Source organism: Crinia signifera, chromosome 3, assembly GCF_055691185.1.
Source record: "Crinia signifera chromosome 3, ASM5569118v1, whole genome shotgun sequence".
In the NCBI taxonomy this organism is placed as follows: domain Eukaryota; kingdom Metazoa; phylum Chordata; class Amphibia; order Anura; family Myobatrachidae; genus Crinia; species Crinia signifera.
Window position 1 is genome coordinate 34473481 of NC_139219.1, and position 26760 is coordinate 34500240.

Genomic DNA, 26760 nt, shown 5'->3' on the forward strand with positions numbered 1-26760 from the left:
ATATATTACAGCAGATTCACACTGAACCGCTGGAGGCGGATCGTAACAGCTCTGTTTGTCATTGGTCTGGGTCACTCCTGTCCCTGTCCCAGGTAGACCCTTGTAGTTAGTTCTCCTTTTGACCGTACCCTTTGAAGATTGCTGATTCCTTGTCACCTCATAAGGTCTGGTTGCACCAGAGTTGGGGCGGCCCTAACTTGCCCCTTTAAATGTGGCGATTATAGGTGAAGTCTTAGCGCTTGCAGATATCAGCCATCTGTCAGAGGGGGTCAACAGAGATAGTGTAGGGTGCGCTGTGGCCGTTCTAAACAGCGGTCCCGTCTGCGGGTTCACACCCGAGACCAGAGATTCCTTCAGAAGCATAACAAACTTTACAGCATCTAGGAATGTACAAGACAAGTACAAGCCTCCGATAATGGATTATAACACTCATACATTAGAAAATACTTATTTGATAACAGGTATAGCAAAAAATAAGTAAACACTTACTTTTTAAATGAAAGATACTTCAAGCCTGATGCATTTTTAAATATCTCCGTCCTGACATAGCTGAGTTCCCTTGAGTCTTGGCAGTTTAGGAGTTCCAGCTGTGGGAACCATGTCAGCAGCTCATCTTCCAGGCGTTCCATGCTGACCATATTCCGCATGTAAAGCTCCTTTAGATTTGGTAAATCATTGCCCCACGCTTGAGTTACTGTAATGCACATAAATAGTTGCTAAGCAACAAAAGTTTTCACAAAACACAATCAAAATGATGTATTAGATGTTTGGGGAGGTATGACAGGTTTCATTAATCATAGTGTAAGTACCTCTGCAAAACAAGTTATAAAGGGGAACTCATGCACTAATTCATTAACATAAATGGGCAAAATGATTTGTTCATTTTTCTAGTTCATATAAGAATATAGGCAGAATATCTGTAAGAAAAATGTGATTTACTAAAGTCAAACAAATAGTTTGGGAAGTTGTTAACAGACATTATACTAAATGTTAGACATGTATAATATTGCATTTGCATATGATCAGAATCAGATCAGAATCAACTTTATTGGCCAGGTATACTGTACTTGCATATACTAGGAGTTAGATTTGGATTGCTGCACAACAGGCAGGGTAGGAACAAGTAAACAGTGACAGTACAGATATACAGTATATCACACGTACAGATATGCACTAGATTATATGAGGGTTATGGGGAGCATATGTCTACCGAGCTGCAGTGGCATAAGTTCGCCCCAGTTGCCCGGTGGCAAGATAAATATTGGTGCCCCCCCCACAGACACACACACACACAGCACCTTATATAAATATATGTATGCATGTGTGTATGTTTTTTGAATGTATGTATGTATGTTATCAGGGGCGTAACTAACTATTTTGCGCCCCCCCCCCCCGCCGCACGTTTTTTCGGCACCCCCCCACCCCCGCACACACCTAACCTGCCCCCCCCCCTTCTTACCCGTACCTGCACCCGCGTTCTGCGTCTCGCCCGGCTCTCTGCCGGGACCTGCCTGACCGTCACGGTCCCGGCCGGCTCCTGCTGCTACAATGAAAACTGACTCTTAGAAAATGGCTGCCCCCATACTGCAGACAGAAAACTGTCTGAAGTATGGGGGCAGCCATTTTCTAATTGTCAGTTTTCATTGCAGCAGGAGCTGGCTGGGACCGTGACGGTCAGGCAGGTCCCGGCAGAGAGCCGGGCGAGACACAGACCGCGGGTAACTATAGCCCCGCAGCCCCCCCGGCGGCTCCCCCAATTTCTCTGCGCCCCCCCGCCACCGCGGGGGCTGCGGAGCTATATGTTACGCCACTGTATGTTATGTTTAAAATAAAGAGAGTGTGATGTCTATGCAGGGCCGTTTCTAGACAATTTAGCTCCCAGGGCGAAGAAATAAAAATGCGCCCCCCCCCCCCCCAATACATAGCATGGTATTATAGTAATTTCGCGCGCCGAAGGCGCGCGCCGAAATAGGGGGTGTGGCTTGATATTAAAAGGGGTGTGGCTTAATGTAAGGCGTGGTCTAGCAGGAAAACAATTACCTTATATCACACTTTTGCAACCTGCAAGACCAGACATTGGTTGCTGCAGGAATTGTTATTGTCCTCCCGCACTTAAGTTGGCTGGCTGAAGGCCACACAATGACCTAGTACGCCTCACAATGACAGGCTACTTAAATCATTATACACTATTTATCTGTGATGCCAATTACACATTACGCCGTACACTGTGATGACGATTACATATTACGCCGCACACCGTGATGACAATTACACATTACACCGCACACCAAGATGCCCATTAGACCACACACTGTGATGGCAATTACACAATACTCCCCACATCGTAATGCCCATTACACATTATGCCCCATGTGCCGCTGCCGCACAACCGATGCTGTTTACTAATATGCCCCCACAGTGCCAGATATGCCCCCACAGCGCCACAAATATATACCCCACAGTGCCACATATATGCCCCCACAGTGCCACACATATGCCCCCACAGTGACACAAATATATGCCCCCACAGTGACACAAATATATGCCCCCACAGTCCCACAAATATATGCCCCCACAGTGCCACACATATGCCCCCAGTGCCACAAATATATGCCCCCACAGTGCCACAATTATGCCCCACAGTGCCACACATATGCCCCACAGTGCCACAGATATATGCCCCCAGTGCCACAGATATATGCCCCCAGTGCCACAGATATATGCCCCCCAGTGCCACAGATATATGCCCCCCAGTGTCACAAACATATGCCCCCAGTGCCACAGATATATGCCCCCAGTGCCACAGATATATGCCCCCAGTGCCACAGATATATGCCCCCAGTGCCACAGATATATGCCCCCCAGTGCCACAGATATATGCCCCCCAGTGTCACAAACATATGCCCCCAGTGCCACAGATATATGCCCCCAGTGCCACAGATATATGCCCCCAGTGCCACAGATATATGCCCCCAGTGCCACAGATATATGCCCCCCAGTGCCACAGATATATGCCCCCCAGTGTCACAAACATATGCCCCCCAGTGTCACAAACATATGCCCCCAGTGCCACAGATATATGCCCCCAGTGCCACAGATATATGCCCCCAGTGCCACAGATATATGCCCCCCAGTGCCACAGATATATGCCCCCCAGTGCCACAGATATATGCCCCCCAGTGTCACAAACATATGCCCCCAGTAACAAACTTACTTGGAGAGGGGAGGGGAGCGCATCGTGCTTCTCTCCTATCCCGCGCCCGAGCTCCTATTGGCTGACAGCGGCAGCCCAGTGACGTGGGCGAGGGGACGGAGAAACGCACGATGCGTTCCCCTCCCCTCTCCAGCGTGGAGTCGGGCGGCCGGGGAGACAGCGGCAGCGGCTGCGGGCGGGGGGGTTAGACTGCCGGGCGCCCTGGCTGTTTCAGAGGCGGACAAGCCGTGCGGCGCCCCGGGCTGCTGCACGGCTTGTCCGCCTCTAGAAACGGCCCTGTGTCTATGGTCCTACTAGGAGGGGAAGTCAGCCACAGAAGCAATATTGAAGGATTTCAATTAACTAATTTAAATTTGCAGGGGAGGAGAGGTGCCCACTTGGGAGCAGGAGCCCGGCAGCAGATGACTCCATTGCCTCCCAGAGTTACACCTCTGCTGAGCTGTACAGCACCCAGGCAGCCATTCATCCGTGCCACATGATATGCTGTTTAAATGCGGTATCCATGGCTGATTTGTGTTGGACTCTTGTATATGATCAGAATATGTTCAGAATGCAACTGCCACTGCGATTTCCCCATACACTAGTGCAATGGGGCTTTGCAGAATAGGTGTTAAATGCAGGAACCTCATTGAAATGAATTGACTATTGCATACCCTCCAACTGTACCGATTTAGCCGGTACAGTACCGGTTTTTAATGGTCTGTACCGGCTAAATCTAACTGTACAGAATATACAATTTTTTTTGTAGCCAGCGCCTCCGACTCTGGGAGTTGTAGTTTTGGAAACGGTCATGCAATCAGAGTGAAGATAGAGCAAGTTTCAAGCTACGTGATTGATGCTACAGTGAGCCAATGAAGATGCGATCACCTTGATCAATGAGATGATGAGAAAGCTGTGATGGGAAGAATGACGTGAGCTGCGGCCAACGAAGCAGCGAATTGTAGGCTGTGTGGGCGCGGAGACTGGGTGACAGGAGCCTCTCACACACGGTGACTGTGCGCCCGCTCTTCGGGACATTGCTGCAGCTCCACTGGCCGAGATGCCCGTGCCCTGCGACAGCTTCTTCTGGTACCTAGGCGTGCCAGCGTCATGCTGGTGGGGTGTGAGGGCTTCCTGGCACCTGCTGTGCGGTGTCCGGGTGCTGGGGAGTGGAGCGCAGGTTGGTCCCCGGACCGGGAAATGGGCAGGTGAGTCCTCCCCGGGGTTAGGGTGGCATGTTGAGAGAATAATCACGCTGAGCAGGGGATATGGGGGATGGGTCAGCTAGGCAAGCAGCATGGAGTGAAAAAAAATGCACAGTACACATTCGGAAAGGAGGTGTGACCATGCCCACTTTAACTGCGGCCCGCCTACTTCACACATGGTCACACCCCCTTCCCGAATGTGTACCGATTTCTGCCCTTCAGATGTTGGAGGGTATGCTATTGTACCAAATGGGGAAAGCTCCATACACATTAAAGCAGACTGCATGCCCCTCCCCCAAATTCCACAACAAGTTCTACTACACAGCCTAGTCTGATTCCCACAAGAGCAGCGGGAGTATGGTCATTGGTCTCTCATTGAGATAAGAAACTAGCTCAATACACTGTAGATTACCTTGGAACACTGTTGTCATGATACTCATAACCTATTATGTGCCTGCTCAGATTACTTTCATACTCTATGTGTTCGGGCTGGACATCCCCCCCAGACACCAGAACTGATATGCTCCAATAGAGCTAATACCGGTTGGACACTACAATATGGGAGACTACAGACAATAGCATTACTGCATCACAGTACTGAGGTCATGGTTCGATTCCCTAACTGTGTGGAGTTTGTATATTCTCCCCGTGCTTGCGCGGGTTTCCTTTCGGGTACTCCGGTTTCCTCCCACAATCCAAAAATATACTGGTAGGTTCATTGGTTCCTAACAAAAATTAACCCTAGAATGTCTGTGTGTGCATGTACATGTGGTAGGGAATATAGATTGTAAGCTCCACTGGGGCAGGGACTGATGTGACTGTTCAAATATTCTCTGTACAGCGCTAGGGAATATGTGTGCGCTATGTAAATAAGTAGTAATAATAATATGTAATCTAACTCTGATTCAAAATTCAAAAAGTCTGATATATGAGTCCAGGTTGCCTGGTTCAGGGCCTAATTCTGAGATTCATGTCTATTTTCAATGCTCTGAGATCCGCACATCCACAGGAGCAACTATGTACACGAGTGGAACTGGGGATACAATGTCATTCACAGTGCACCAAACCCTATGCTGCTGGAGGTTTTGGGGCTGCAACAAAAAGGGCCCATAAAACAGCCACGTTTCCTGGTCATGCTAATACCAGTGGCTACGTCCTTGGGCAGCGTGATTTTGCCAGACATTATGAGTAGCCTGAGGCCGCGTATTTCGTACGATGGTGCCCCTATTGACCTAGAAGCTAATATTAACAAATTGCATATTTCAGCACTTAGAAGGAAATTGGATCTTAATAGCTGATGAGCTGGTATGATGAGCCAGCTAATTACATAACGAGGAGGAGGAGGCTGCTACTCTGGTTCTGTATAAATGCACCCACCACAAACTTCCCATGAATGTCCCTGAGGGAGGCTGTTATCACAGGCGGCACAGACCAGCACCTTCTGTTTCATAGCTGGTATTTAATGACCTCACAAACACCCTTTGCTTTCAGAGTTTCTCAGTGAGATGACTGGAATCCCTATCTCAGTAAGCATTCTCCCTGCGGCTTCCCCTGGATTCCTGCAGCAGCACAATACAAACCGATGGCCATGTACAAGGGGAAAACACGCTGTCACTGCTTCTCCTGCCCATTTACACAGAAGATTCTCCATCATTAATCAGCAATTATGTATTATAGAGTGCACAGAATATTTTTGGTTGTCAGTGACCGGCAGCCCTCCAGGAGCTCTGATCACCAATCCCTGAGGTTTGCGAAGTATGACCAGTGATGGGGAGATGGCAGCTCTGGGAGGGAGCAGCCAAGCAACACAGCAGGGGACATGGAGGTGGTTTGGAGACGGGGAGATGTGACTCATTATCTTATGCCCACCCCACTGTACAATACCGACATTACAAGCATTGTATAGCTAAAATGAAATGACGCAATTTAGCTTCTCTCCGGGAGAAGCCTGAAGAGGAGACACTGAAATTCGATTTGATAGGTGAGGGTGAAAACTGACATCATTACATTAAGTGCAACAGTATGTATGTCTCCGCGTGTGTGGCCAAATATGCCCTGAGGACTGTAGGACCTGGGAAAGAAAGTGTAGTGAGTGTGCGATCCCCCTGCAGGGCTGCCCACACTCACCTACGTCCCAGCAGCTAATAAGTTCCTCAGTGTAGATGTAACTAGGCCTGTTTAGGAGGATCTGGTGTACAGAGATTTGGATACATTCAACAAATGTTGCTAAAATCCTGCAACAAAAATTTCTGACAACAAGAATTGTTTCTGATACAATTGCTCATAAATAGGAAAGGAATGTAACCCTCGTATATACATACATCAGAAAATCCCCCCTTGCATTAATGGTCCTATCACTACCACGGAGAGCATGTACAACCACAGTTCAAAATAGTATGGTACCAGTATTAAATGCGGTGAACAAATTTTGCTAGAGAATTATGTACACACCATAAGAATACATAGTAATAATCATAAATTTCTCCTTTGTATTGATGGTCCTGTTGCTGCCACGGAGGGCATAGACAACCACCGTTAGAATGTTCTGGTACCGGTATTAAATACAATCAAAAGCTGTTAAGTTCTACCACAATGGGGAAGAAAATGCATTAATGGTTCTCTATGCAAGGAATTTTCTTTGCATACTGCGGTCCTGTTGCTGCCGCGGAGGGCATGAAATTCACTAAAATTCTATATCCAATATACAGTACAGCAGAACAATCAGTATATGTAACACAAATCTGTGCACACTCCTTTTGGGGGATATCAGTATCAGGTATCTACTCCCGTCTATCTAAATGACTGTATATTGGTTAACCACTTTCTCACCCGCGGGGACCCAGGGTCTAATGGGGTAGAATAATATGCCAATCTCTTAGGTATCACCTGTTTGTGTTTCGGGAAAGGGTAGGCCAAGATAGGGAGTAGTATAGAAAAAAGTCTGAGGATCCTTGGGGTTGTAATGAGGTACTCCCAAACCGACTTTATATACCTGAGCAAGAAAGGTAGTAGGGCCTGGTTTCGACGTCAAGGTCTCCCTCTCCGTCAGGCAGGTCCCTCGTCCAATGGTCCAGCTGCCACCTTGGTGGGCTTTTTTAAGGGTATTGTGGGGGAGTACCTCCCCCTGGGGTTCTCAGGGAAAGTATAACTGGCTCAGCGGGCCCTTGGGTGACAGGCGGCTGCTGCCCAGCTCTGTATACCTCTCTGTCAGGGTGGAATTAATACATGGTTTTCTGAAGAGGTCTCCCTTCTTCAGAAAGTGCTTTCAACACCGCTGACTGGCTGCCACCCGTACTGTCCGGGAGGGCCCTTAGGGTATGGCGGGTGAGCGGGCCTGTGTGCACGTAAAGGGGATTCCTAGCTATGGAGCCAAAAGAGAGGGGGTACTGCTGTCCAGTACTATCCCTATGTCCTTCTGTGTAGAGATACTCAAACACAGGATGGTTTTTAGGAATATATTCTGGGTGAGTGGCCCCCGAAGCAGGGAGAAACCCCAGAGGGGCTAAGAAGTGATGTCGGGGCGTATGCTGCTGTCCCCCACATGTGACCAGGTACAGAGGTGGAGGATGAGCGATACTGTAGGATCCCAACGGAAGAGGTAAGTTGGTAAAAAGAAAATTGGAAAGGTAGTGTTCCCTGTGTCGACAGGGGCTACAGAAGATGACAGGGTATGACACCAAAAACTGGGTAACTACTCCCACTAGTCCTGTGACTCTGAATCCCAGTGATAAACCTAATGTGGGGGGTACACTGGAGGTCACTATGTGACCTGGTAGTGGGCATGTAATGGCTGTGCTATTGGGTCGACATCTGCTGCGCACGACACCATTCACATGCCGGCAATAGGCAATAGGATAGTACCTTTAGGCGCGCTGCTGCGCCTGTGATCTCCTCCGCTGTCTATTGTGTCCCCGTCACAGATTTATATCCAACTCCACTTGGATAGTAGGGGTATGAAAAGGACCCCTTTTCCCATTGAATTCCATGTTAAAATGGACTCAGTCCATTTTAACATTGAATCCTATGGAAAAATCGGGTCCATCGCATCGCATCGCATGCGATATGGTCGGATGCGATGCGATGGACCCGATTTCAAAATCGGCAGCCCAGTTAGTACATAAGTACCAGGGGCAATTACTTACAAGGCATGGTTTTGCAATACAGTAGCAATCCTATCGTTAATATCGTAATAAAGTGCCTTTGGTCCTGTGCCCTTAGTGCTCCCACTAGTCGTACACCCAGTTATTACAGCTCTACATATTTCACCAAGAATAATTAGACAACAACTGAAATGTAATGGGCCTCGCAGCTGTGGTTTCTGAAAGGCCCATTGCAAAATGAGGGACATTGATAGTAATCAACTAAAAAAATGCTCTTTATAGACATTGATAATGATCAATAGCAGCAGTGGCCAATCCAGTCCTTAAGATCTACCAACAGTTCATGTTTTTCAGGGCACCTGTGGATCTATAGAATGTGTCAGTTATGAATGAATGCGGCACATTTTTGAATATGTGACACTTTGTAATAAATGCACCTGTGGACCAGCTGGGAAGTGTGGAAAACATGTCCTATCACCAGGGCCGGTTTGGCCACCCCTGATCTAGATGCACAAGGGAAACTACATATCTAGGGGGGTATTCAGGTTTACTCGCTCAGATCCGAATTTGCACCCTTGCGAGTCAACCAGAACCCTCCCTGAGAATGATGGCAGGTCACAGATATGCGTGCAGATTCGGGAGAAATGGGCAGGCAGCTCACATCCGGTGATGTGCGCCCACGTCACCGGGCGATTACCATGGGAACGCACAGCATTTTCCTGGAAACGTCTATGAAGCGCTCGGCGTTCTGATGGGAGAGTACCCCGACCCGCGCCCCCACCGCACTGCGTATTCACATGGCAGCACATGCGCCGAACATCGGTCCCCGTGAGAATGAATGGCCGCTGCAAACGGAACCGAATAAGATCCCTAGTCACCACCCGACAGGACAAACATTCACACTGAATAAACTTGTTTACAGACTTGTTTTTCTTTCAGACTTACCTCGCGTAAGGTAGGTGCCACTTAGATCAAGTGTTTCCAGCGACTTTAAAGGATCCACTCGGCCTTCTGTTATGTTGAGGGCAAACGCTAACTCCTCAATGTCTGCAGATGAATTGCTTCCAACAAGAGTATAAGATAAGTTAAGATCTCTCAGGCTTGGGAAGCAGGAGAAGGCGAACGCTTGGATGGATGATATTGGATTTCCTGCCAGGGACAGCCACCTCACGTTTTTCAACATAATGCATTTTGGAACGACTGATAATTGATTATGACTAAGGTCCAATGTCTCCAAATGAGGCAGAACGTGGCTCCCCCAGGTGATCTCTGAGATTTGGTTATGGGATAAAGATAACACACGCAGCTCAGAGAACGCAAGCACATCCCCATCCCTGATTACGGTTATGTTGTTAAAGCCCAACTCCAACTCTTCTACAGTCCTAGGCAAGCATGCTGGGAACACCTCCAGGCTTTGGTTGTGTAGCTGGCACTTTATATTGCATTCTTTCCAACAATGAGTTCCAGTAACATTTTCTGGCTCTGTTAGATTTTTGGAGACAGTCACCGTTTGGTCCGTGCTATTGGACAGGGCAGAGAACATCCCCATGTGACTCATAAGCACCAATAGGCAGAACATTATCTTCTCAGATCTGCCTAATAGATGTCCTGCAAAATAAATGCAAAAGGATATAGACAGTAAGTTACCACAAAAAAAGACTTCAATGTAGTTTGGTTCATGGTGCCATGGTTCACTGTTCACTCTTAATGGACGTAAATGGCTAATGTTTGCATACAGTACATTTGTGTATCTTTCTGTTTGTCCATCCTATTATAACTTGGCCTATATTCAGTGGTACCGAGAAGGGGGAGAACCATAGTTGCCTGCCCTCCTGCATTCTGCAGGAGACTCCCTGAAATAGCAGCAATCTCCCTCTCTCCCTCATTAGTCTGGCAATCTCCCTCATTTCACCGAACCCACATTACACTGTTACATTTTTTGGGGAAAAAAGGAATGAGAGATAGATACATTTACATTGAATCATCAGCACCATTTCCCAGCACGTTACCAAGTATAGTAGCTCTTACTAACTGCTTTAGGGCTCATCTATATTTAGATAGAAGTCATTTAAAAAGGTTCCTCTTAGATGTAGCGGTGCACACCCACGCTTCTAGGTGCCACCTTCACAATCTCTCCATATATGGAACTAGACACGCCCTTTGGGAGGAGCATGACACACCCCCGTAATGGGGAGCTGTGTAAAATTCTATTACCAACTATAATCTCCCTGAAACTAGTTTTCAAAAGTAGGCAAGTATAGGAGAACTGGTACCTTTTAACCAAGCCTGGGGCTGTTGGAGGGGCCTGAGCCCCGCCGCTCCCTCTCCCCCGTTGCAAGGAGCAAGAGAGAACTGCCGCTGCAGCTGCCTCTTTCTTTATCTTCACACATGCTACTCAGGGCTGTGTGCTGAGAGGGGGGAGAGAGGCAGCCTTCTCCCTGCCTGTGGGTGAACCCTGCCGCCCACACTAACTAATTTTTCTCTTTAAAAAAAAAAGCAGGCATGACCATGCCTCCTCCCATTGGCCACGCCTCCTCCCTTTGGTCACACCCCCTAATGTTACCAGGCCCTGGCTGAACTGTCGGCACCCCTGCCTATATTTGCCTACTTTCTCGGTCCCGGTTTCACCTGATTTTTTTAATAGCCCCCCGGACCTCTGGAAGTGTGCAGAATGTGGAGATCTCTTGCACCTAGCATGCAGCTCTTGCAAGTGCCAATACTAATGATTACGGTTATGGTGGATGGACATATAATCAATAAAGTGGCATGGGTTTCTGCATTAGTTGAATTTTATCTTGTATCAAGCACATGCATCCAGGGCAAGAAATTGTGGGGCTATTAGCAGTGCTAGGGATCATACAGAGGTTAGCAGTGCAGCGCTGGGGATTATACAGAGGTTAGCAGCGCAGTGCTGGGGATTATACAGAGGTTAGCAGCGCAACGCTGGGGATTATACAGTGGTTAGCAGTGCAGTGCTAGGGATTATACAGAGTTTAGCAGCACAATGCTGGGGGTTATACAGAGGTTAGCAGCACATCCCTGGGGATTATACAGAGGTTAGCAGCACAGCGCTGGGGATTATACAGAGGTTAGCAGCACAGCGCTGGGGATTATACAGAGGTTAGCAGCACAGCGCTGGGGATTATACAGAGGTTAGCAGCACATCCCTGGGGATTATACAGAGGTTAGCAGCACAGCGCTGGGGATTATACAGAGGTTAGCAGCACAGCGCTGGGGATTATACAGAGGTTAGCAGCGCAGTGCTAGGGATTATACAGTGGTTAGCAGCGCAGTGCTAGGGATCATACAGAGGTTAGCAGTGCAGCGCTGGGGATTATACAGAGGTTAGCAGCGCAGTGCTGGGGATTATACAGAGGTTAGCAGCGCAACACTGGGGATTATACAGTGGTTAGCAGTGCAGTGCTAGGGATTATACAGAGTTTAGCAGCACAATGCTGGGGGTTATACAGAGGTTAGCAGCATATCGCTGGGGATTATACAGAGATTAGCAGCACAATGCTGGGGATTATACAGAGGCTAGCAGCACAATGCTGGAAATTATACAGAGGTTAGCAGCACATCGCTGGGGATTATACAGAGGTTAGCAGCACATCGCTGGGGATTATACAGAGGTTAGCAGAAAAGCGCCGGGGATTATACAGAGGTTAGCAGCGCAGTGCTAGGGATTATACCGAGGTTAGCAGCAAAGTGCTGGGAATTATACAGAGGTTAGCAGCACATTGCTGGGAATTATACAGAGGTTAGCAGCACAGCGCTGGGAATTATACAGAGGTCAGCAGCACAGTGCTGGGAATTATACAGAGTTTAGCAGCACATCGCTGGGAATTATACAGAGGTTAGTGCACAACGCTGGGAATTATACAGAGGTTAGCAGCACAGCACTGGGGATTATATTTAAATAAATTATAATTGTTTATATATATATATATATATATATATATATATATATATATATATATATATATATATAGAACATGAATACCGGCACTCACTACAGAGATGTAACTGCTCCTGTTGCCGCCCGAAAAGAGACGGAGTTGAATAGCTCCCAATACTGTGTGTATATATATATATATATATATATATATCAGAAGAATGACCCCACGTGCGCCCTTAGAATGTTACAAGCCGCTACTCTAAGACCCCCCCTGTTAGTGGGAGGTGGTGTTTGGAAATGGAAGAAATAGAGATATAGAGAGCGCTTTCAACCACCGAATATAAATTCTAACAATAGTTAGTCAAAATTGAAAACAGTACAAATCTTTATAAAACCAGTGTGCTTTTTATTGAATAATTTTTTTCAGAGTCACATCTGGGAATGGTGTCCTTTTCGGAAAAGCAAGTAACCCGACGCGTTTCGTCTTTAAAAAGACTTCATCAGGGGTTTAGTACATGATGATATAAAAACGCTAGTATCCGCGTGTAATTCTTCAGATATGCGTATAACGTATATCCCTCCCTCGAAGGGGCTGACTTCAGAATCCGAAGCAATTTGGCAACGTATATACCAGCTGGTTTTGCTTCAATAATATATAAGTTGTGATGACCTCCCTCATAGGGGTAAAATTACGATATCAATAAAGATTATTTCAAATAGACATAATGACGTATGTTTCCTTTTAGGGATCTAATGGCTGTGGTAGCTTTCACTTCAGGTAGATGAATACCAGGATAGTCTCTTTGTGGGGACAAAGCAATCATGGAGGGTCCACAATGATTTTGAAAAATGGTGGGCGGTATTCAAATAGATGTGGGAGGAACTATCACAAAATAAGGGGTTATCCACCTGTTGGACACAGTGTTTGGCCCGATCCAGCGATTTGGCCACCCAAAATCTACTCCTCCGATGGTAAAAAACACACGAATAAGGCAGAACAGAAAGTCCAATTTCTGGTCTGAATGTGTAGTGCTGCAAATAGTCTGTCTGCAGACAGACTATTTGCAGCACTACACATTCAGACCAGAAATTGGACTTTCTGTTCTGCCTTATTCGTGTGTTTTTTACCATCGGAGGAGTAGATTTTGGGTGGCCAAATCGCTGGATCGGGCCAAACACTGTGTCCAACAGGTGGATAACCCCTTATTTTGTGATAGTTCCTCCCACATCTATTTGAATACCGCCCACCATTTTTCAAAATCATTGTGGACCCTCCATGATTGCTTTGTCCCCACAAAGAGACTATCCTGGTATTCATCTACCTGAAGTGAAAGCTACCACAGCCATTAGATCCCTAAAAGGAAACATACGTCATTATGTCTATTTGAAATAATCTTTATTGATATCGTAATTTTACCCCTATGAGGGAGGTCATCACAACTTATATATTATTGAAGCAAAACCAGCTGGTATATACGTTGCCAAATTGCTTCGGATTCTGAAGTCAGCCCCTTCGAGGGAGGGATATACGTTATACGCATATCTGAAGAATTACACGCGGATACTAGCGTTTTTATATCATCATGTACTAAACCCCTGATGAAGTCTTTTTAAAGACGAAACGCGTCGGGTTACTTGCTTTTCCGAAAAGGACACCATTCCCAGATGTGACTCTGAAAAAAATTATTCAATAAAAAGCACACTGGTTTTATAAAGATTTGTACTGTTTTCAATTTTGACTAACTATTGTTAGAATTTATATTCGGTGGTTGAAAGCGCTCTCTATATCTCTATTTCTTCCATATATATATATATATATATATATATATAATGCTGCTAGCCTTTCTATTGTTTAGAGTTCCTTCGATTCCTCTGTTGGGAGGACATACACCCCTCCACATAGCTATGGGAACTTATTATACTGTACGTATATTTTAGTGCCAATTAAGGATGCAATTGTTTTCCTTCAGTAGCGCTGCCCTGTGGAATGCTTAGCGGGGCATGACATAGAACACAGCAAATTACGCACTAGGCGATATGCTCCATGAGCGATGGTGACAAATATATCCCTTAAACTCCGATATAGTGCGTACACCCTGAACGATATTGTCAGACGTCATCAGATCCCGAAGCCATGCATGCAGTCATTGACAATGTAGTTAAATTGAGCTGCATGTACAGATGACAGAGGACATTGTTAGTGACCCACGGGAGTGTTCTGTGTCGAGTGATCGGTGTATTTCATATGTGTGATATCAGTGTGACCTGTGTCTAGTTATGAGTGACCTTATGTGTGTATCTGGTATGTGACTTTAGTGTGAACTGAATGTAGCAGACACGTGATTGCAGTGTGACCTATGTATCGCTGTCAGGCTGTATCAGGAGTGTGATGCATGTAGAGTGATGCATGGACAAGTGGTGTGTGGCCGAGGGCCCCATGGAGGATTAATCCAACTCTGGGATGGGTTATGCTGATGCAAAATTTGAAGACCACCCAACTTTTTTGCTGGGCAAAATGAGGGGGCATTGCCTTGCTGAGAGGGGGCATGATGACCTCATGGAAATGCCATCATGCCCGCTAGCCACGCCTCAATTTTTTATCATTGTGGGGGCATGCCCAGAGATAAGAGAGCTGCTGGACATACACCCCTTCCCTCTATCCTGTGAATAAATGAGGGGGGCTAGCACACAGCCATCTAATCATAGCTGCTCTGCTAAGCGGTGAGTGAGAGTGGGTGTCCTAATTCCCCCTACCGCAGGACACTGCAGCCCGCTGGTGGCGTGGCAGGACAATGCCCGGAAAATGAGATTGTTCTGATAAAATTGGGACAGTTGGGGGGTATAGTTTATGGCAGTTTACAGTCTAGAGATATAAGCATTGATAAAACTGCATTCTAAATGTATTAACTAGGCTGCATCTTGTACCATGGAAGACATTCTTGAATGTCAATTGGAGAACATTTTTGCAAGGATGACCCATAGGTGCTAGATCACACCCATTGGCAGACTAACTTGAGGAGAGATGTATCAAGGGTGGAGAAGTGAGCAAGTGGAGAACCTGTCCTTAGCAACTGGCAAGTACGGTCTATAAGATAATTGGGGGAAGCCGATTGGTTGTTATGGTCAACTTCTCTAATTGTCCAATTCTCCACTCTTTAGAATTTTATACACTTCCCCCAAAGAATTTTTATTTTTATTGTGCATTGCATTGTATACTCATGACAATAACATAAAAGATTATTTTCAAAATATTGTAACACTAGGTGATTCATCGCGCCCTACGGGCGCTCTTCACACCGTCGTAAGGGGCTGCGCCCCTTAATTTGTGAACATTTGTATATGAGAAAGATGGTTAGAATTGTATGAAAGATGGCCTGTATTGCAACTTGAGTTATAGGTGAAATGTGTTAAATAGAGAGCATATGATGTGGAAGGGGGTGTGTATTGTTTTGTTTAATTAAAAAGCGGTTACAGAGTAAGATGTACATTGATAGTGTGGATGGTACAGTGACATTTATGGGTGTGGGGGGGGGCTGTGTGTGCATGTTGTTTAGGTGTGTGTGTGCAATAGTATAGTAGGGTGTTTCTGAGTCAGCGGCTCCCCACTGGCGGAGGTCACGACACAGGAAAACAGGAGGCTGGGTAGTGATAGGGGTGTGTGGGCATAAGGGGGACTAAAGAGGAGGGTGGGAGATACTGTGCAGCTTCTGCCAGTGGGTGAGGGTCCAGCGTGGCAGTACAGGAGTACAGGATGGTGGCCCTTAGTCAGTGTCTCCTCCTACTGGGTGGGAGTTCGAGTGCATGAGAGCAGGAGGCTGGGCTATGAGGCATGATAGGGGCATGTGGGCAAAACAGCGTCAGCGACTCCCCAGTGGTGGAAGTTACGGTTCAGGAGAGCAGGAAGCTGGGTAGTGATAGGGGTGTGTGAGTATACGGGGGACTAAAGAGGGGCTTAGGGGTGCCGTGAATTGCGGAAGGGGCGCGGGGGTGCCGTGAATCAAGGGAGGGAGGGGGCGCAGGTGTCGGCGAATCGCGGGAGAGGGCAGGGGTCTGCAAAGCGTGGGAGGGGGCGTGAATTGCGCGAGGGGGGGTTGCGAATCATGGGAGGGGGGGTGCGCGGGGGGTCCGTGAATTGCGGGAGGGGGGGGGGCACGGGGCGCGATGAATCACCTAGTTGGTTATATATTCTTGTAGAAGGATGGTAGGATGTTGCTGTCATTCAGAATGCATTTACATAAACAGTAATAGTAGCAGTAAAAGGTCTGACTTAAAACACCTACAGTAAAACAGAACAGGTATTATACAAAGAATTGGTTGATGATGTGTAGGTTGACGTGCACATAGTTCGTAGTTGTCACTGGAAAAAAATTGCTACAAGAAAAAATCAACACAGAAAGTTCAACACATGTAAATGTTGACATAAGTGTGGCACTTCATCGGTGTCCATGTCGACACATGAGAATGAATATGAAAACATTCAAAAAAAGAAAAATAAATCTTCAAAAACTCATGTCAACCTTTTTCATTGTCGACCATAGCCGTGCCAGTGTTTTGCATGTGCCATTTAATCCTGGGGTTGCCGTGAATCACGCGCGGGGGTGGGGGGGAGGGAGGAGGTGAGGGGTGTCCGCGAATCACGGGAGGAGGGGTCGTGGGTGGATGCCGTGAATTGCGAGAGGGGGGTCGGGGGGGGGTGTGAGTGCCGCGAATCGTGGGATGGGGGGGTGCGGGGGGTTGCAGTGCATCGAGGGAGGGTGGGTCGCGGGGGCGGTGGGTTGCCGAAATGACAGGAGGGGGGGTCAGGGGAGGGGGGTCGTGAAGGGCACCGTGAACCGCGGGAGGGGGGCCCGGGGGGTTGGCGCGAATCGTGGGGGGGGGTCGCGGGGTGCGGCGAATTGCAGGAGGGGGGGTGTCACGGGGTGGGGCCGCGAATCGCGGGAGTCACCGGGGGTGCCGCGAATTGCGGGGGGGGTGCTGCAAATCGTGGGAGGGGGGTCGCGGGGGGGGGGGGGTGCCGCGAATCGCCACAAGAAAAAATCAACACAGAAAGGTCAACACATGTAAATGTTGACATAAGTGTGGCACTTCATTGGTGAATGAATATGAAAACATTGAAAAAGTGAAAAATAAATCTTGTCAACCTTTTTCATTGTCGACCATAGCCATGTCAGTGTTTTGCATGTGCCATTTAATCGTGGGGATGCCGTGAATGGGGGGGGGGGGGGAGGGAGGGAGGTGCATACCCAACATGACCCTCTCCAGGAGGGACACATTGCTCTGTTTCTGGACTTTCTTCTTAATTTATGGATTACCATCACCTGTGCTTAAACACCTTTCTTATCAATTACCCTGTTTAAAATGACAGGTGATGACAATCATAAATTAAGATGGAAGTCCACAAACAGAGCATTCTGTCCCACCTGGAGAGGGTCATGTTGGGAGGTATGGAGGTGAGGGGCGCTCACCTGGTGTGTCTGGTGAGTAGCTGTGTCTTTGCTGTGTAACATGGAGAGGCAGAGGGTGTCTGGTACTGTCTGTGAGTCAGTCATGTGAGTCAGAGTGTCCACCCAGCGTTATAGCTCCAGACACACTTTGAGTGACAGATGTAGCCAAATATATAAGAGATTTACCAATAGCACAACAGTCAGGATCATTTGAAATACAGTGAATTCTGTACTTTGCACACATTTAAAAATGGCCCAAGTTCTTACACCACTAGCCAGAGTAAACCCAGTGTGGATTCTGCTTTGTGGTTTATTGGGTACAGGCAGGGGCGCTGACAGGTATAACGGAAGTGGGGAGAGAGGACAGGGGGCTGCCGCTGCAGCTGTCTCTGGGCCAGATGCACTAAGCTTCAAAAGTGATAAAATGGAGAGTAATAAAGAATCAGCCAATCAGCTCCTACCTGTTATGTGACAGACTGTGTTTGAAAAATGTCAGGCAGGAGCTGATTGGTTGGTTGTTTACCACTCTCCATTTGATCACTTTTGAAGCTTAGTGCATCTGGCTCTCTTTCCCCAGCTCAGCACACGGCACTGATCAGCGTGTGCTGAGCTGGGGAGAGAGGCTGTGCTGCGGCAGCATCCTGTCATCTCTCTCCCCAACTCAGCACAATCATCTTTCTCCCCACTGCCCGGCACCCCACTCTCTACTCCACTGGGTATACAGGGGGTAGGTTGCCACAGCCATTGAAGGCAGACAGGCTTCCTTGGCACGTCCTAAACAGAAGCTCAACTACCCCACCATCCTGCCACAGCTAGGCCAGTAGCCGAGGCTGTCGCCACCTCTCCCATACTCTCTGGGGTAAATTGCATCTCTATTGCATCCTTGAAAATGGTAGACAGAATCTGATTGGTTGCTATGGGCAACATCACCTCTTTTCTATTTTCAATTGTCTCAGGACTTACCAGGACTTGCCAAAATCACCTAACTAGCACAATAATCAGGCTCATAGTTAAACCTTGCCCCACGGATATCTACCTCATGCCCCCCCCCCCCCCCCCCCCCCCCCCCCACGATGACAGGCAGAGAAGTACAGTGGGGGAAATTTACTTAAGGTGCCCATACACTAGTAAGATTTATCTTCAGATCTGGCTGGTTGGAACAAAAACATGGTTATGGATGAGTGACAGTTTGGCAGTTTTCCAGCATTTTCAAGCAAATGGTCAACTGTCATTTTGCTCTCATCCATAACCATGTTTTTGTTCCAACCAGACAGATCTGAAGATAAATCTGCGTGTGTATGGCCACCTTAAGATGGGAGTCCTATTTCACATGGGCAATGGGCAACCAATCAGATAATATATTTTGTCTATCTAGAACGTGCTAAATAAAGAAGTAGATTCTGATTGGTTGCCTATAGCAACATGCCATGTGAAATAGGACTCCCATCTTAGCGAATTTCCCTTAGTGACTTGAACACAGGTGGTATCCTGCATACATAAGTTTAGCTGGATATACAGATATAAAATGGGCTGCACCCCCTAATGTAACAACTCAGGACTATGACACCCACCTATAATATTGCACGTCATTCTATGTTTTACCACTTTCTAGCCGGTTCAAAATAATTAAGCTGCAAATAGATGTAATCAGTAAGGCTAAACATGTAAACATCCCTCCCAACATCGGTGTCTCACTAATCGGGACACTCGCAGGGCGTGGCCTATGGAGAGGGGGCGTGGCCTCATGGGATGTCGTGTCTTCAGGCCGCGCCCCTGTTTTTCAGCCCCTCTGCATCGCTGAATAGCGTCTATTCCCTTCAGGCTGGGGGAACCCCCAGCTTCCCCCTCCCGACCCCCCACCCTGATGCGGGACACTGGCAGCCTCGGACAGGACGCGGGAACTGTAATTGTTAGTACATAGCATTGGCTTTAAAAGTTAATAGGAAAGTATATGTGGACTACAAGGCGGAAAATTTACTAAGATGAGAGTTCTATTTTAGATGGAATGTTGTTATTGGGCAACCAATCAGAATCTACTTCTTATTTATTTACCACCTTCAAGAAGATAATATATATATATATATATATATATACGTAATGTGATTGATTGCCCCTTATATTTTTGTTGTCATTTTAACAATTAGTAATATGCAATGTATAATCAATTCCATTGTTTTGCTTTCTAAATTTTGGGGGTACAAAGTATGCGAATGGGCTACCAATGGGGATCTTAAGTAACCAATGGGAATATCCTATTATCGGCGATACCTGAACCCGCGATCCATGATTAAGTTATCTGACTTATCGTCCCAAAAAAACGCTTATCGCGGTGTGCGCTTTCCTGTTTTTCCTGGTAACCAGCAAAAAATGCAGGTAAAAAGGGGAAATCAAAAATGGAGTAACATAGGATAACAGTATAGAACTATATTAGAAGTCATCAGAAAAAAATATTTGAAGTAATTAAAAATGTGTTAAATGGCTGCAATATGCATTTTTTTTAAATGCTAAAAAATGCATTTTTTGGGTGAAAATTAAATGCTTTCATAACATTTGGGGTACATGAAAATGGGTATTGGTATATATTTAGGTCAATTAAAGGCACACTCAAAAACCTTGCAAAAAACAACCACCTGCAAGCCTAAAATCACTTGTCCCACTCATAAAGCACCCCAATAAACCCGTCCCACACCTGTACCCTATTTCCATCACTTTGCACTTTCACCTCCAAACTAACATCTCATTATTGTCTAATTAAAAAAACATAAAACTTTAAAGTGCCCTATTAGTCATTACAAGGGGGTGACAAAGCGGTTCTGCACCAAATCCTGACATTATACATTATACACCAAAGTCGTGAGTTTTCCCAACTCTTCACCTGCTGAGAGCAGGTGACGAGAAATTTGCAATAAACCCTATGGTGAATTATGCACGCAAATCATTTGATAATTGAATAGCTGCGAAAAAGCCGTTTGAAAAAAAAAAAGTCTGATGAAGTTTAAATATAAGGAACACTTAACTAAGCTTTAAATGTTCACAGTGTGATCTGTTATTATACCCAAACTCAATTATATACTGAACTACAGTATCAACTGCAAGAATATACAAGTACTGTACAAGTAACAATAATAATTATAATAATAATAATAATAACAACAATAATTCAGTATACTTAAATATTATAGCTCATATCTAAGTTAAAGTTGATAATGATTGTGTATTTAGCAGATTTTAGTTCTACATACTATTATACATATTGCATTTATGTCACTATAAACCCATCCTACCAAAATGTAACAAACAAGGTGTAAAAGAACAGTGATAGTTACCAGGTCTGAAGTTCTAGCTGTTAATCTGCGGCTAGAACCGTGGATGTTGTAATCTCCTTTCTTCCTCCGCACAATACTGTAGAGAATAATTCCCCGTTGTGGAGAAGAGTTCTGTAAATAGTGATTTTTCTTCTTTCTCCTGCTCCCACCTATGCCCAAACACTGTGATGCCTTTGGTATGTGGTGGGAGGTCTTTGTTTCCTTTAAGTGATCACTATGAACCATTAACATTTGGTTTGTGTGTTATTGTGTCAACTAATTAGATTTTCTTTTTAAAGCCCCCAAAACGATCACATGCTTTTAATTTGTATATTTAAAAAAATTCTTCTGGAGCTCACTTCCATTATTTCTTGCTTGTGACTCATAAATCACAGAGTTATACAGCAAGGTACAGGACTGTTATTCCCAGCTAAGTACTGTAGTATGTGGGGAACCTTTGTATGTATACCAGTTTCATTAGACAAGGCGAAGCTTCAGAGGATTCCGCTCTATCTCTCAGGCGGAACAAAAATAATATAGGTACAGAACTCGGTAATAATAGTTCCTGAGACTATTATAGTGTGGTTGTGTAAGTGATGGAGAACTTAATACCATTCATTTAACCAGTAGCCGTCTATATAATACTCAGTATTGCATGATCTGGCTTCGCCGACTAAGGAATTGAAGGTTTTGTGGAACCTTACAAGTTCTTTGGCTCTGGAGAGGAACCCAGACTGGTCGAGGATTTGGTAGAGATTAGTGGCTTCTAAAAGCAGGTGTTAAAGTGCAGTTCAGGGTATCATCACCCTTATCTTTATTAGTCCAATGATAAGGCTTTGTGGAATGACAAAAAAACACTTCACTAATGCATACTTGTAACTAACCCCCACACCATGAAAACCATCATTGTTCTAATCTTTAATTTTTTTTAAAGACAATGTTAAGGAGCCTCTCTCTTATCTTAAGGTCACGTCGTAGAAGTTCATAGAAGTGAACTCTCCCCCTTTCTTCATCATCCAAACTTGCCACCAACATAACAATGTTCTTCTTATCTGGGTGGCTGAGAAAACTGATACCCTCACCACCCACCCACCCTGTTCACTGCTTCTGTTCCTCCTAATTCTCCTAGTAGTAGCTGGGCAGAGTTATTGAAGTCTCCTTTCTCCCACCTACTCGCACTCTGCTGCTTTGAGTGGTTTTTAACCTAGGCCACTAAGAATCCCACATAGACGTGTAGTACTGTTTTCTGGTGTGATAGTGTAGGTCAGTGCTTCTCAACTTCAATCCTCAAGATCTTCAACTGGACGGGGGGGGTTTTACTAACACCCTTTTCACACTAGCCTAAATTCCCGGGTTGTTACCGGTCCTCGTGCGGGCATTCAGGCTGGGGATCCACACAGGCGGCAGGCACAGATGACAGGACAGGCGGCGGATGAAGATGACGCAACTCTCACTGCATCTGGAGAGATGCGTCATCTGCGCCCGCCGTCTAACCTGTCATCTGCGCCCGCCACCTGTGTGGATCCCCGAACTGCACCGAGGACCGGCAACCCGGGGTGAGTACTGTTCACTGCCTCCACCGCCATCCCACCTCCTACCCGTCTCCTGAGTCCTACCCACCTCCTGCTGCCCACCTCCTCCTCCCCGACTCTTTCCCACACCAGAAAATGCGGGGACTTTTCTGGTGTGAAAGGGGCTAACCCGGGGATGCCCGGTCATGATCCCTGGGCCGTATTCCCGGGGGGTCGCTGCATTTTCTGGTGAGAAAGGGGTATTAGATGGGAGTTCTATTTCACTTGGGATGTTGCTATGGGCTACCAATCAGATACTATCTATTATCGTCTAGAAGGTAATAATTAATAAAAAGTAGATTCTGATTGGTTGCCCATAGCAACATCCCATTTGAAATAGATCGCCCATCTTAGTAGATTTTGGCCAAAATGTTTTCAGGATCTCTAATTCTATGTGGAAACAGGTGATATCATATATAATCTCTCCTGTGTAGCATTAAATCATTTCTGGAAATAAAACCTGTCGAGGGTTCTTGACTTGTTAAGGAATTCGTCATCCAATTGCTATAGGTGTGAAATTGTATTGCTTAGCGTTGAATTCAATTCTTTGATATATATTCAGTGTGTATTTTATATGTGCTTTCTTAAAGTAATAATCCCAAGCTTTTGAATACATACTGTACATATATATATATGTATATTTTAAAAAGTTCTGCATTATGTTGTTTTCTTACAGTACATATTACATTTTTCAGTATATTGTGCGTCATTTTAAAAGAAAATGAAAACTCCCACTGTCTTTTCTAGTAAACATAGAGGCTGAGATTTAATAGGATGAGAGATTCAGAAAGTGAGAGATTTGGTAAGAAATTTCTAGTTTTTTAAAGCGGCAATCATTTACACTGCAAAATCAAAATTATGTTGCAGTGTAAATGATTGCCGCTTTAAAAAAAACCTAGAGATTTCTTCCCAAATCTCTCACTTTCTGAATCTCTCATCCTATCGGGTGTCACCTTTTATGTACACTCATAGGGGTGTATTTGCTATTGCTACTATAAATGAACAGAATTGATGTTGCACATGGCAACCAAGCGATCTGTCTATAAGTTTCTAGGATGCAATAGAGAAATAGACAGGATCACCACTTTAATTATTAAAAGATTTTGTAAATTTACCCCATCATATCTCTGAGCAGATATGCCAGAGGAATATATGGGGTAATATATAAGGCTTGGCATAGCAAAATTATTGATGTAAATAGTCCAGTAGAAAGGAACAGTATATAAGACATTCATAAATGGGCATTTAGGGGTCAATCCAATTATGCTGTAAAGTGCGGCTGCTGACGCTATGACTCGCACCGATGAGATTATCGCCGCAGTTTATGGTGCCCCAGGTTCACACAAAAGTATTCTCTGCCCCATAGTGCTCCGAACACTTTCATGCAGGTGCCGGACAGTTTCCCAACAGTCGGGATCCCGACAGTCAAAACCACGACACTCGGAGTCCCGACGGCCACCGGCTATTCTCCCTCGTGGGGGTCCACGACCCCCATAGGGGCTTTGTTGCATTTGCCCCGCTGTCTGAGTCTGGCCAGTTGGGATCCCGACGTCGGGCTAATGACTGTTGGGATCCTGACTGCCGGGACTATATACCACACCCCTTTCATGCAAAGTCGGGCTGCGAAGTGTCCAAGTTTGGGTGCTGTTAAAAGGAACAGCATGTCAACGACACTTTGCACCGTAACTGGATTGACACCTATTATCCCTTTCACATTGCAAAGCTGGGACGGACCCGGGATCTGACCTGTTTAACCCTTCTTATAACCCGGGTTGAAGTTGCGGGTTGGTTGACCCAGTTTATAAGCTGTGGTGCTTTCCCAATGCACCTCAAACCCGGGTCCATATGTCACAAACCTGCAAATAACCTGTGTCCGAGGTGCGATGTGAAAGGAGTATATGTTTAATACGTCTATAGGTTTCAATGCCATTGGTGTGATTCCAGCAGAATCTGCCACATTTTTACTATCTTCTATTTTATTCATGCTAATGAAAGTTTCTTCTCATCTAATGATTAAACACTGACACCAGCTGTTGCAAACAGCAAAATACATCCTCCTTTTTATTACCAAAAGTACAAAGAAAAAAGTTTGGTACCGTGTTAGCCAGTTGATAAGAAAAGTTTTATTGTTCCTCAGTGAGAAAAACAAAATAGCAATCTAGCAAATATGATACCTTTTAATGGCTAACAAAAATAAATGTTGTTAAAATGCAAGCTTTCGAGACTTCTTAGGTCTCTTCCTCAGGCATGGTATCATGGTTACCATGCCTGAGGAAGAGACCTAAGAAGTCTCGAAAGCTTGCATTTTAACAACATTTATTTTTGTTAGCCATTAAAAGGTATCATATTTGCTAGATTGCTATTACCAAAAGTAGAAATGTTCACGGACCCCCAGTGTTTTTGTTTTTGTTTTGCCAAAACCACCCTTTGTGTTTGGTTTTTCGTTTCACAAAAAACACCCTCTAGTGCAGGGGTGGCCAACCGGTCAGAGGTAAAGAGCCGAAAAATATCAGTCGTCAAGCCAAAGAGCCAACATCATGTGCGCGCCGAAGGCGCGCGCACCAAAAAGGGGCGTGATCGGGGGAGTGGTCAGGGGCGTGGTCATATGACACAAGGAGAGTGGCCACATGACAAAACTTTATGCCCCCAGTGCCAGATATGCCCACCACAGTGCCAAACATCATATGCCCCCCACAGTGCCAAACATCACATGCCCCCCACAGTGCCAAACATCACATGCCCCCCACAGTGCCAAACATCATATGCCCCCCACAGTGACAAACATCATATGCCCCCCACAGTGCCAAACATCACATGCCCCTCAAAGTGCCAAACATCATATGCCCCTCAAAGTGCCAAACATATGCCCCCCACAGTGCCAAACGTCATATGACCCCACAGTTAGGAAGCTGGGTCCTCCAGCACAGGTGTTGCCCACAGTGCAGCCGAATTGGCGCCAAATTCAAAACCCCGCTTTGCAGATGGGAGGCTGGAGCCGCAATTTACAGCGCGGCGAGCCGCATGCGGCTCGCGAGCCGCGGGTTGGCCACCGCTGCTCTAGTGGTTTCATTTTGGATCTGGACTTTAAATAAATTGCTGAATACAGCTTAAATCATGTAATTTAGGGGCAGATTTATTAAGCTTGGAGAAGAGATAAACTGGAGATAAAGCGGAGAAACGGTATAAGGAGATAAAGCACCAGCCAATCAACTCCCAACTGTCTTTTTCAAACACAGCTGATTGGCTGGTGCTTTATCTCCTTTTACCTTTTCTCCGCTTTATCTCCAGTTTATCTCTTCTCCAAGCTTAATAAATCTGCCCCATAGACCTGTTTTGTTCATATAGTTTTGTTAAGCTCAATATCATTTATTTTAAGTAATTTCCAGTAAATGTTTTACCACCTCACAATATTGTTCACCGTTATTGGCCAAAAGTTGGCTCATTAAACTAAGCAACAGAGCAACAGCACAAACACACAGGAGTTATTTCGGCAAATTAGTAATGAATTAGAGCAATAACCAATAATAATTTTGACGGTGCAAAAAGACCACCAATGCCCCCCAAAAATACAGCCCAAAATGTTTTTAAAAAAGTGATGCAAGATGAAATTGAACTTGGGACCTTCCACATAACCAACAAACCAAGCACCTAGGTGCCGAAGCTGACACTTTTGTGACTGAAGTGCTTGATTTGTTTGAGCCCCCACAAAACAAACTAAAATTGGGCATAAGGCAGCTAAAATTGTTGTTAGTTCTCTCTACAGATGTCATTATTATCATATGATTCCTAACCCTCATCAGTGTAAATATTATTATTACACAATATTAGCTCATGCCACTGGAATACACAATTAAAGTCTCTAAACTTTGATGTAATTGGTGGGGAATGTCTTCCTCATTTAATTTGCAGTTCATTTTCATGAACATCAGCTTTTCCACATTGCTTACGACGTAGCCTCCTACACTGATTACTCATAATATTCCTGGCTTCGCTAAACACTTTTTAAAAAATATGCAATGATTACAGTGCAGCTTACGCAAAGCA

General features: G+C 45.6%; 1 protein-coding gene across 1 annotated transcript in view; it reads right to left on the reverse strand.

Annotated features, from left to right (window-relative positions):
- The window catches only part of LRRN4 (leucine rich repeat neuronal 4), a 41146-nt gene extending 19844 nt beyond the window's left edge, over nucleotides 1-21302 (reverse strand). The window contains exons 1-3 of the mRNA XM_083175625.1: nucleotides 21167-21302; nucleotides 9444-10106; nucleotides 490-694 (exon numbers count right to left, since the gene is read on the reverse strand). Of these exons, the coding sequence (XP_083031751.1) occupies nucleotides 490-694; nucleotides 9444-10077 (839 nt within the window). The 5' untranslated portion in view covers nucleotides 10078-10106; nucleotides 21167-21302. The remainder of the gene's footprint in view (nucleotides 1-489; nucleotides 695-9443; nucleotides 10107-21166) is intronic.
- Nucleotides 21303-26760: the final 5458 nt, after the last annotated feature.